We start from the raw sequence: 13,284 nt of genomic DNA, 5'->3' as shown, positions 1-13,284 counted from the left end.
AGAAATGTTAATACGACGCAAAAACCTAAAATGAGGCAATGCGCAAATGTTAAAGTATGACCTCGCAAGCGTTGACCATTTTTAGGTGTCTACACTATCATTTCTCCCTCTTTTTATTTCTGTCTTGACAACTTTGTTTCTACTCTTCCTTCTCACTGTCACTGGACCAGCATTCACTATGCACTGGCATTTAGCGGCTGTCCTCTTTATATTCATTCATTCTTGAAGTGTTTGATCATACATGACTGCCAAAGTTATTTCTTTCTTTCAGACTGTCCTCTAACAATAGTGATAATCCTACCCCCTTTTGTCTGCAACTTCTCTTCTGTAGTAGTGCTAACATCAGTCTGCAACTTGCATATCACAATATCCTCTTGAAACCTTCTCAAATTCATCTTGCCTTTTGCAATTAAGCCTTTTAACTTAGTTAGGTATGGCTATGACAATATTTAGTTATGTCTCTATACTTGGAAATACTTGTCCTCTGATGTAACTTTCTTCTCACAAATTATCCTATAAACCTGATCATGATTGTCCATATAATTCTTGACATTGTCATTCTTAAACCCTGCACTACTTTATAATGACTCACTTCTGTCGTTCCATCAAGATTGCTGTCCTTTCTTCTTTGCTAGGTTGTTGGACATTGCTCTCCATGTGACAAGGCTATGGTAGTCCTAATGATAAAACTGTGGCAGTCTTCCATGTAAGCTCCATGATCTCAAGCGAACTCTTGCTGGTCTCTTTCAAGTCTTACTTGTCCTTATACTATCACTCTTTCAACTATGACATATGTTATCCTCTTTGCTTTCAGGCCTACTATAAAACCTACATTGTCTTTGGCCTTTTAACTCTGTATAATTTAATTTTATCAAATTTCCACAATCCATTAATTAATCACTTAGCTGCTTCTGGATTTGATTGTGTGTCTTTGATGCAAAAAGAGACACACAATCAAATCTGTACAATTTGTTTGGACTGATCTTTGAGGCAGCCCACTGTGCTTATAAAGTTGGTTCTAGGATGTCATGCTTTGTTTACCTGTCCTTTAGCATTCACACAGTGAATGTCACTTCTACCAAGAAACACATGACAATCCTATTCAAAAGCTTGCAGCTAGTAAATTAGAAACTTGCTTGTCTCTTGACAAACTCTACACTGTCTCTCTTTTTTCCATGGATTGTCACTGCTCTTCATTTGCTAGGACTCTGTGCTTTTTATGCTCACTGTTTGATGTTCTACTCCATTCTGGCTTCTTTCATCGTTTCCAACCTTGCTCTATCATTTACCACTTCTCTCTACCAACTATCACTTTAAATGACTATCATGCATTTAGCATTCTGCTATAACAACGACCTCTTTTGTGACTGTCACTTGTTTAGTAAGATGTAAAAGCCATTCCATACAAACATCAATGTATTTAACATTGTTTAAATAGTATATGTCTTTGCATGAATGTGGATTGTCTTCTTACTTGCTATGATTTTTATCTTGAACACGAACTTGCTACATGTTAAACTCTGCTTCTTCTTAAACTCAGAAATCTACTCGCTGTCCTATTCATCACTGTCCTAGGCATCTTCAAGGCAAATTGCCACTATCCTTACCATTGCCATATTACAAACTTTTCTCATACTTGACATATTTGACAATACTCAAAATAACTCCCTCTAGGATACAGATAAAAAGGAAGCACAGAGTGGTGCGGGGGCTTTGGCCATCTGATTTCTTGACAATTGACCTTTTGTTCATTGTGCTCTCATAGAGTTTACTATCGCTGATTAACAAGGAATATAATTCACCTTATTGCTACCTTTAACACTCACACTTGCATTCATTTTCCATCACAGTGCTTTATAAATTGAGATGTTCTATTTTAAACCTTAAAACTTATCCATGGATGCTTGACAACTTGTCTGACAATATTACCTTATGCAAATCAACATACTTCTTTATCAACAACATTCTTCAATCCAATCAATTCTTCCTTGTTACCATCATCCTTAGCACTAAGGATTTCCAAGAGACTTGCAGCTCCTGTAGATTGGATCAATGCCATTGCATCTTTACTATGTTGACTACCACATTTTGAATGCCACTGTATATTGCTGATAGATCTTTTGCATATTAGAAAAAATACAAAAAAGTATTTTTGATGTTTGTATGATAATATTTCAAAAAAAATCAACACCTTTATAGTTTTATTTAAAAATGATTTATAAATTGAAACAAAATAAAAAATGGAAAAAGAACATGGTTTATCATTTCTTCTTCTTATTTGTATTTCAGTAAAAGTCGAACAGAATTATGTCTCTCTTTATTTTTCTTTTTATTTCTGATCAGTTCATGAATGGAATGAACTGTACAACATTCGAAGAAGCAAGGAGGAAAGAGCTAATAAGATGAATAGAATGGAATGAATTATACAACATTAGAAGAAGAAAAAGGGAGGAAAGAAGTGATGAGAGAAATAGAATTAGTAGAATCATCTCCAATGATTAAAGTCTGTGTTCCTGCTGGCAATATCTTATAACCTGCATTGTCTACTAGACCCAAGCTGTCACAAACATTGATCTTCATTGTAACAATTTCACTGCTTCCAGCCAATAAAAACAGCCTTTGGAATGCTACCAGTTGTTTCATAGGAGCTCCACCCAATCCAGATGGAGGCACACCGTATAGCAATACCACTTCACTACCATCTTTGGTTCCATTGTTCTTTACTTCAACTTGTACTTCATATTCGAAATCCTTACATAATTTCTTAGAAGATTCATCCTCTAAGCGAATTGAAGGGCACTTGGAAATGGGTTCACCTAAGGATTGGAATAATGTGTAGCATTTCTGATTTTTAGGCAAGTGCAATTTGAGGAGTTGGGAAGAATGAGATTTGATGGTATATTCAAAGGTAGTGTAACTGAGCCCATAGCCAAATGGGTACAATGTGTCTCCTGTGTGAAATCTGTAAGTTCTGCCTGGATATTCTATTACTGGATTTGCTCTCATGTGCATATCTGTCATACTCACTTTTTCCGCATACTCATTAGGATACCAAGTCATTGGAAGACGACCGCCTGCACAAATGAGTGTACAAAATTTTAAGTAAATATGCTTTATGAATGAATACACAAAAATTTATGTAAAAATGCTTTATGGTTTGTTGGCGATGCGTTACTTTGCTCTGTAAAATACTTTTGAATTTTAATGTAAGAGGGTGATGTACAATGAACATAAAAACCGAAATTCCAATATTTACACAATTAGGTCCAAAAAGTACCTAGTAAAACTAAATTTAAGAAATTATACATGACACACAATTACATCCAGCAGATTTAACATAACATTTTTAGTTTTACTATTATGTAATTTAATAAATTAGTTTAATGTGATAAATTATAACATTTGATCTAATTTACCTGGATTGTGCATTCCAAAAATGAGTTGAGCAATGGCATCACCACCTCCTTGGCCAGGATATCCCACCCATAGGATTCCTGCTATTTTGTCTAAGCTTTGTGCAAAAGAAATATCAACAGCACTGCCTGTCATGACAACAAGTATAACAGGGCCCTTAGAAGCAGCTGCAACTTGAGACACAAGTTGCTCTTGATTCCCAGGTAAGAGGAGGTCTTGTCTATCATGTCCTTCAGCCTCAAAGGTTAGATTGTAACCCACCACCAACACAGTAGCATCTGCTTTCCTTGAAGCCTTCACTGCTGAAACTACTAAACTAGTATCTTCACAAGCAACATCATAACAACCAGGTTTGTAGTCTACCTTGACATAGTTCTCCAAACCATCAATAGGAGATGTATATTTACAAGGAATACCTACAAATGCAAGTTAAGGATTTTAGATTCTCATTGTAAATAAAATTAAAATAAAACTTAAAAATTTATTAAGTATATGTTAGATAACTTAAGCTCTAAGCAGTAGATTACCTGCATAGTTGCCTATCATAGCTGTGGTGGCATTTGCATTGGGTCCAATAACCGCCAACCTTGTTATGTTGGAGGTGGACAAGGGCAATGATCCATCATTCTTAAGAAGCACAATACCTTCTCTAGCTGCTTCCACTGCAAGCTCTTGATGCTCAGGTGTACACAAGTCCTTAGCCCCAAGGTTTCCATACTCTTGACTTCCATCAAAGAAACCTAGCCTCATTAAAGTGGTATAGGTGTATACAAGAGATCTGTCTATATCTGATTCTTTCACCTTTCCTTTTACAACTGCAGGCACTAAATATTTTGTATAGTAATCACCACAGTCTAAATCCAACCCTGGAGTATCACAAACAACATGACTAATAAGCCTCCACCAACTCCCCAGAAAATAAACAAATACTAGAATACATTGGAAATGGTCTCAATATTTATAATCTATACAAAACTAAAAATAATTCTACATTCACCTGATCTTAGCACATATGCTACTGCATCCTCAGGAGTTTGAACATATAGGTGCTTTTCTAATAATACTTGTATAGAATCACAATCTGCAGCAATATATCTACAAGTAGATAATAACAGAATCCCAAGGTCAATTATGAATTATCATAGAAAACAATAATCCCAACTATGCTCTAAATCTGATATAATTATTGAAGAAAATTGGATTATTGTATCCATAATTAGCTCAACATTGATCTTACTAACCCATTGAGTTTCCATTCACCCCTGATGGTGTCTTTCAAGAGTTGGGGATCTGCACAAGAAGGAATACCATTGATCTTATTGAAGGAACACATGGCACTACTAGCAGCACCCTGCTTTACACAAGCCTCAAATGGTGGTTGAAATGTATCCAACATATCCTGTTGGGTCACCTGTATCTCTCAACACATATTCACAGTGACAACATTTAAAATTTATTAATGAAGTTATATTTGTAGGGTTAAACACACATTAATAATCCCACAGTAGATATATGATTATAATGCAATTTAATATAAGATTCACATAAATTAGAAAATAAAGACAAGTAAATATGCTTGAGTGAATAATATTTTGGATTGAACTCAAATGATTACTCTGAATCAGCTTCAAATGCTTAAAAAGACACTGATATAAAATAAATATAGCATCTATCTCACACAGCTATAGAGTTTATAGTTACGATATTGTTAGATCCTCAATCAACTAGTCTTACCTGTGCATCAAAATGGAAACGGTCAAAATTTTTCCATGCATCAAGATCATAGGCAGTATAATGTTTGCAGCAGGCAGCAACCTTAAGCATGTTTGAGGAGATATTGCCAGTATCTTGCAAACCTCTAACATAGTTGACACCATATCTGCTAACCACAAGGGGATCCTCTCCTGGAGTTTCTTGGGCTCGACCCCATCGAGGATCTCTTAGAAGATTTATATTGGGACTCCAATAGGTTAGCCCTCCAGTTCCTGAATTGTGCATGCCCCTTGCTTCAGTTGACACAGCCTACACATACAATAATAGTAAAAAAATATATTATATTTTATCAAAATTTTCTGAACTATACTACATATGCTATTAAAAATCATCAAATTCTATAAAAAATAATGGAAACAATAATATTGTCATTCTTATATGCTATCATGGAAACAATAATTATTTACCTCTCCTATTACTCTCCAAAGAGTTTCATTAAAGGAAGCTGCAGTGAGAATGACAAGAGGAAAACTAGTGGCACCAGGGATGTTCTTGTCAAACACAACACCAGGTCCTGTGTTCGAAACACCGTGCAATGCCTCGGACCACCATTCATACTTGGGTAGTCCAAACCTGGGCACACCAGTTGAACTGCTGCCCATTTGTCCAACTTTCTCTGACAAAGTCATGTGACTCACCAGGTCTCTTGCTCGCTCCTCGAATCCCAATGTTGAATCACAGAATGTATATTGATTGATATCCTTACCCATCTTAGCAAATTTCACTGGATCACACACATAACTTTCAGCAGCTTCACATCTCAGTGCTGTGACAGTAATTACAACAACAATTGCAAATACCCAAGATTTCCAACCCATGATGCCAATGCCTGTCATGATCCTATGCAAAAATCAGTCTAGAATAATTTTCATATGCCTGATCATCTCTGAGAAAGAGTAGTGAGATGCAAAACATCAATCTTAACTCTAATTCTTATATGCAATTGATTAAAAAAATTATAGTAATAATTGATACACAAGGAAAACAAAGACCGCCTTTAAATTGAAGTCTATCCTTTCAAAGAAGTTAATGATTAGTTATTGACAAACGAGTTTAATCAGCTGTATATTATTAATTCAAAGAGCAAATTGTGCTGTTCAATGTTTCTTATTTTTATTCTAATTTTCATCCTATTAAGGTCATCTTAGTCTATTAGTTCTGGACCCAAATTAAGAAATTATGTAGCTACCATCAATCACAATATTTTTCATCCCAAGTTTTTTAAAGGTCCACGTTTAATGTTGTTACTTTATTTCTATGGTAAACCTAATAAAATGTATTTTTTCTATCTAAAATATACACGGAGAATCAGTAATCATTAAAACTGATCTTGTAACTCCATGGTTGTGCCTCAATGCCCCCTCATCCAAACATGCCATTTGAATAAGAGCTCAAACCTGTGACCATGGTCAGTCTGAAACAGAACATTCAAAGCTTTACCAATAGAGCCTATCTATTACAGTGATTTCAGATGATACAACTGAACAAATCAAAGCTTAATTATGATCTTCAAACGAAACTTACCACCATTGACACTTTACAGCCATAAAATAGTATATCATACCACCTGCAAAATGCCTCTGCAGGCAACCTTACTTGAAACAAAAAGGATCTACCAGACCATATTTCATTAGATATCCAATGATGCATAGAATAACACTGTGAGAGATCCTAAATACAAAATGACAATCACAATAGGTTCCACCTCTATCCTACACATTTAGGATGTAGCTCTGATAAACTATGACTAGTTATAAGCCAATTGACACTTTGGCATTGTCCAACATAATTATTTGCAATGCAATTTTTATTATTTCTTCGTAAAAAAATATATCCTATGACCATTATACTTGACCCTGTAAAAGCTGGACTATATTATGATGTACTGTATCATTTCTGCTGTCTTCTATCTTCTAATCTACTTCTGTCTACTAAAATTTGAGCCACTAACTCTCATAAACAGTTGATTTCAGAAAAAATACAGTATTCCAAAACAACTGTAACAATGTCGCACAGTGCACCACATATAAACAATTCCAAAATATTATACAAATACAATAATGATTTGCAACGTACCAAGAGAAGAATGCAAGAGAGAAGAATGTGAGGATGTGACGAAGATTTCCCGTTCATATAGCACTCCAGGATAATTTTAACAGTTATCTCCTCAACTAAAGATCATTAGAGTTTATCCAAATTTGTGTATTCCTAACTACTTACACTTCAACTTACTCACACTTCTTCATCTTAACAAAGTGAAGAAGTGTAGTTTAACTCAATAGATTTAGTAATCAATGGCAGTAATTTAACAAAAAGCTAGCTTTCGACTTCTGTAATATGAACTTTAACAAGAAGTACATGCGATTGGAGAGGAATTGGAGAGAAAGAACTCCTCTCCGGCTAGGCTTAACCAGCAGTCAATCCCTTTTAACTCGACATTTCTCCCTTTTTCTAACTCGAGTATTTTCTGTTTCCCTTTCTGTCACTTATTTCATGCCGTCAATCAAAATCCCGCGCAATACCTACTTGGTCAATTGAAAACTCTCATAAATTATGTTCCCGCGCTGATCAATTGAAGCCTTAATTAGAGTCATCAATAAACTTGCTGGCAGTTCCCATCATTTTGCTGCAAAAACTGGTAAATCAAAATTAAATCCCTTTCCTGGGAGAATGTACACTGGAAATGCATGACTACATCAAAAACAGGAAGCTTGCATACAAAAATTGCTAAAAACCATTGAATTCCAGCAGCTTCATCTCTAAACCCTTGAGCTGATATTTGTATATGATCCTATTAAGCGACTTGTCCTAGAGGCAACACTCAATCATTCAGAGCATGCTAGAACTCACAACGCCGCAACACATAAGCTGGTTGTTGAATTTCCACACAAGGCCAGACTTTGGATTGAAACGCCCTGATTTACTACCTTACCCCTCAGTCTCTAAATTTTAGGGACCTGTCGTAGGACCCCAATTTTGAAATCTCATTTTTCTTGGGAAATGCAGAAATCAATAAACAATTTGAAATTCCGGCTTTTGTTTATCTTATGATCAGGGCGTCCTCGAACCCGCATGTCTATTATATCAGTTTGTAATGGTGTTCTAATTTAAGTATGCTTTCTTAGGTCTATGTCAGTTTGTAAGTCTCTTGACTGTGTACAGTCATGGATCTTGTCAAGATGTTCTTTGGCATAGCCTTATTTTGTTCCAGTTGTTGAAGTATAATTGCTCATCTTTCTGATGAGTGGCTTTATGGAAGCTCATGGTTCTGTCTTTATGCAGTGTCATAGTTTATGTAACACTCCTATTTTTCAAATCTAAAGCTCTTGAATTTTATTAAAAAGAATATGTTGTTGGTTTTGCCAAATGTTTATCTCTTTTTTCTCCAAAAGTGATCAATTGGTGAAATAGTTTACTCCAGCAATTGTGGTTGTAGAGGAAACTCCATATCCAAGAGGCCCTATTCAAAATTGAAATCGATAGTAGACTAGGATGATGACAATGCATCCTACCATCTCTCAATCTCCGTTCACATTGCTTTCGTTAGCTACATGTCAATCTCGTTTGATTTGTTTTCATTCTAATTGCATATTTCTTTTTATACTTAATTATACAATGCTTCATTAAAATTGTCCCTGGGAACAGTCCATCACACAAATAGGTGAACAAACATCAATCCTATCCTTTTTTGGTATGCCTAAGTTTTGGGGATCTTGTATGACTGCAATTTGACCTTAACAGAAAATTCACCAACGGCTCGAATTCCCAAACTTGAGACAATCATCACGAAATTTCATATTTCACAGGGCAGCTGTCAATGACCATACTTAGGAGAAACGTAGAGAAAGAAGGGCTTAATTGGCAGACATGAATCTAGACGGGATATGGTAGGCTGACACAATTGGGGGAATCCACATGGGAATTTCTTTGATCCATGATTGCATGAAGTTGAAGAAGAACCTCTGCAGTCTCTGTCATGACTTCCAAAGACAAAGGGGCTCATATTACTTCAATATTACGAAGGGATTTGAAGATGAGTCATGTGTGTGATGAACTATGGGTGCACTGCGTGCTTGTTGATAGAAAGATGCTAAAGAACTAATTCAAGAAAACCAGGAGTTGTAATTGAATAAATTAATAATGAAATGAAACTTAACAAAATTACAGAAACACAACAATTAAATTTTGCAAATTTTATTAACCTTGCAGTTCTGGCTTTTAGCCCCTGGAACCAGAATGTCTTAGCACTTACTCTTTAGAAAGTTTTTGGCAAGAAATGTAGTGTTTCAAAGAAAATTTGAGTGATCCATGTGTTGTGAAAATATAGTAAACTCTGCAACTGCAAGGGTTAATGAGGAAATTGCTATGAAGCATATGGATTTACAGGTATAGAGTAATATCAATCCTAGCTAGCAAATATAGAAGTGATGGAATCACTAGGAGATGCAAATAAAGAATACTCAATGATACAATATGCACGCTTGATGGAAACAACACAATTAAGGTAAACACAACAAGGAGGCCAATAAGGAGGAGAGATAAAATCAAACAAGAGCAACAACAAAGAGTGAAAGAATTAGTTCAATGCTGAAAGGAAAAAAAGGCTTGTGAATGCAAGTAGAGATGCAAGGTCAAATGTGAGCAAAAGACAAATAAAAAAATCAAGAGAGATACACCATAAACAAGATCCTAAATATACAGTAACAAAATTTGCAGCAGCAAAGCAAAGAGAGACCAAAGGAGACAAGCAAGGTTGAACTATCAACCATAAAACTGAAGTGGCGGGCAAACAAGAATAGCCAAAAGAGACAAAACTACAGCTAAAACCCAAGGCAACCGATGGGCAAAGGACAGAGCAAAGCAATTCAAATCAGATTTGGAATATATATATATATATATAGGCTGGCAAGGCACAACAAATTGTAAAGCAAGATTAAAACAGAAAGTAAATGCTCAAGAGAAGGTAAGACAATAGTGGCAAAACTTAACAAAGAGGACAGCAAAACTAGCTTCATAACGGATGGGAAAAGGATAGACAAGAAAGCAATTCAAATAAGATTTGGAAGACATAATGGCTGGCAAGGCACAAGAAATTGTAAAGCAAGATTAAAATAGAAAGTAAATGCTCAAGAGAATGTAAGACAATAGTAGCAAAACTTAACAAAGGGGACAGCAAAAGTAGCTTCATAATTAACAAGCCAAACTCAATTCAAATAAAGATCCAATCAAACAATCCACTCACAAGAAAGAAAGATCAATAATTGACAGCAAAATGGCAAAAGAGATACTTAAGGAGACAAGCAAGGTTGAACAATACAAACATGACATTTCACCCACAGTATTCATGTTGCGGAGATTCCAAATCTGTGGAATATTCACATTACCTGACAACAACTCTATTGTTTAGATTGTTAAATGGTAGCCACTTTGTAATGCAGAACCTTGGATCCATTATTTTCTATAACACTTTCAGAAAGCTCAATTACATTTTTGTCCATGTAAACACAATATGTTTTTTTGTTCTCCATCCTTCAAGATCATGGTGTGATTCCACTAATGTTATTATGCTATTGAAGGTTGCTAAATCACTTTATTCACCTCAACATCTCTTAATTTTATCTGACCTTGTTATGCGTGCATACCTTTGTCCACATGCCTTCTATTTTTTTTTCATTCCACCATCTTTTCTGAGCATAAAACCATAGCTTCTCTGTGATCATATTCTTTTATTGTTTAGAATAGATTATTAATAATAAAATGATAGCTCGTTCCATTTAAATCACTTTGTTCACTTCATCATCTCTCAAGTTTATCTAACCTTGTTATGTGTACATACCTTTGTCCACATGCCTTCTATTTTCTGCATTCCACCATCTTTTCTGATTATTAAACCATAGCTTCCCTGTGATCGTATTCTTTTATTGTTTAGAACAGATTAATTAGAATAAAAAGATAGCTAGTTTTATTTAAATCACTTTGTTCACTTCATCATTTCTTAAGTTTATTTGATCTTGTTATGCGTGCATACCTTCGTCCACATGTCTTCTATTTTCTATATCCCACCATCTTTTCTAAGCATAAAACCATAGCTTCTCTATGATCATATTCTTTTATTGTTTAGAATAGATTAATTAGAATAAAAAAGATAGGTAGTTCCATTTAAATCACTTTGTTCACTTCATCATCTCTTAATGTGACCTTGTTATGTGTACATACCTTTGTCCACATGCCTTCTATTTTCTTCATTGTACCATCTTTTTGTTGGGCATTGCTGCTGCTAGGATATGTTGTTATCATTGATGTCAACATATTGATGTGTTTTGGTGTTGCAGAGAGTTGTTCTTGTGATCCGGTGTTTGCAGTGAGTTGATCTGGTTGGTTTATCTGTTTGGGATGTTGAATCAACTAAAGATACCTCATTCTTTATTGATTCCATGATGCTATGTGGTGATTTGGTTGAGTTGTGGATTCCGGTATGAAGACTGTTCTTCTGTGTTCAGTGTTGCAGTGTTCTAGTATTTGATCCGTTGCGCTCCGGTATGATCATATCTTTGGTTGCGGATTTGGGAGAATATTTTGGATGTTCGTGTGTATCTTCATTTCAAATGGTTCATGATTTGGTGCTTGGCAAGTTATCTTTCTAGTCCGAATTGTTGTTGATGACTGTTCTTGAGTGCTAGCGTGTTGATCGATGAAGATTTGATTAAGTGGTGTTGGTGCAGCTATTACGGATGGTTCTATCGTGCTTGTTGGTGTTTCCTGATCATGTCCTATTTGTTTTGGTGGTCCGCATTGATCCTTGTGTGCGTTCTTGAAGATCTTATGGGTCCGGTGATATTCTTCATGTTATGCGGTATTTTTGGAGGTATAATGTAATGTCCCTTATCGAACAATATATGGAATATAGGTCAACTAATAACTGGTTCTTACAATGAGCTAGATATTTGGAAACAGATTGAAAAATATATATATATGAAATTTGGTATTTGACAATGTTTGTGCAAGATGTTCTCTACTCTTCTTAGTACAATATTGTTAAAAATTTCTTTCTATCTTAGATATGAAGACTGTTAAATATGCAGAGAAGATCGATAAGAACTTGCAATGTTCTTGTTGATACTCTTGTCGTATTTGATCTTGGTTTTTAAACTTCTGCAATTACTTCCCAAATATTGCTCAGAGCAAAATGATGGTCTGTTGTTCCTTATATGTCTTTGTGGATATCTCGAAGTGTATGTTGGTGTCACTTCCTTTGATATATTGTCGTCCCGATATGATATTATCTGCTTCCATATCCTTCTCCTCCTTTTCCCTTCCCCTTATATATCTCATTGTTATTGGATAGTCATATCCATTGGTTGTTAAGAGAGATGTCTTCCTGAATCGCGCCTTTCCATAATTAATCGTTATTTGCTCTTTTATCCAAATCGCATGTGTATACATTTAATCGTTGTCTCTGATTAATTAGATGAGTAATAAACATATCACACCCTTGTTAATGTAAACATGCCTCAAAATAACTCGTATTCTTGTCTTTTATAATCATCGCTTTACTAACATCTTCTATTGTTGTCGTTCTTTAACTAATGATCAACCATCCTTTGGTTGTTGGTGTCCATCATCACTTTGGAAGCACCGTGAATATTCATTTGGTTACTTTGAGTCTGTCTTCTTAAACATGAGTCGATTGTAATAGAGTGATGGAAATGATTTCTCAATGTACTCCTATCATTAACTCTTGGCCCGATGGGAAACACGACATTGTTAGGTTTTGTTGATTGTCCGAGAATATATGGTTGATGAGGTATGGATATATATCTTGTCTTCATGATGAAGAATGTAATGTCCCTTTTGCAAAGGCATCGTGATGATTAAGCATTAGAGAGTATAATAAATAAGTTTCAAACCTATCAAATCATCTATCTTTTAGTTCTTAAATTGGGGACATTACAATCCTCCCTTCTTGAATTTGCTTGTCCTCAAGCAATCTCCCTCCTCCTTGTCTTCTTTCTTAGATGAACCTGCACATAGATTAGTAGTACCAAACATAAAATTGATAAATGTTAGAAAAATAACTACTTAGTTTCTATTGTATAT

At 35.2% G+C, this 13,284-nt stretch overlaps 1 protein-coding gene across 1 annotated transcript; it reads right to left on the bottom strand.

Annotated features, from left to right (window-relative positions):
• Window positions 1-2,227: 2,227 nt before the first annotated feature.
• LOC131030194 (probable beta-D-xylosidase 5) lies at window positions 2,228-7,367 on the bottom strand. Its single transcript, XM_057960906.2, has 8 exons — window positions 7,264-7,367; window positions 5,595-6,016; window positions 5,149-5,436; window positions 4,656-4,825; window positions 4,412-4,509; window positions 3,942-4,280; window positions 3,417-3,830; window positions 2,228-3,074 (listed from the first exon to the last, which is right to left on the bottom strand). The coding sequence occupies exons 2-8, from the start codon at window positions 6,003-6,005 to the stop codon at window positions 2,422-2,424; spliced, it is 2,373 nt and encodes a 790-aa protein (XP_057816889.1). The 5' UTR covers window positions 6,006-6,016; window positions 7,264-7,367; the 3' UTR covers window positions 2,228-2,421.
• Between the last annotated feature and the right edge of the window lie 5,917 nt (window positions 7,368-13,284).

The sequence above is a fragment of the Cryptomeria japonica genome, chromosome 9 (assembly GCF_030272615.1).
Source record: "Cryptomeria japonica chromosome 9, Sugi_1.0, whole genome shotgun sequence".
NCBI lineage: Eukaryota > Viridiplantae > Streptophyta > Pinopsida > Cupressales > Cupressaceae > Cryptomeria > Cryptomeria japonica.
The sequence above is the reverse complement of the archived record's forward strand: the minus strand, read 5'-3'. Positions and strand labels throughout refer to the sequence as shown.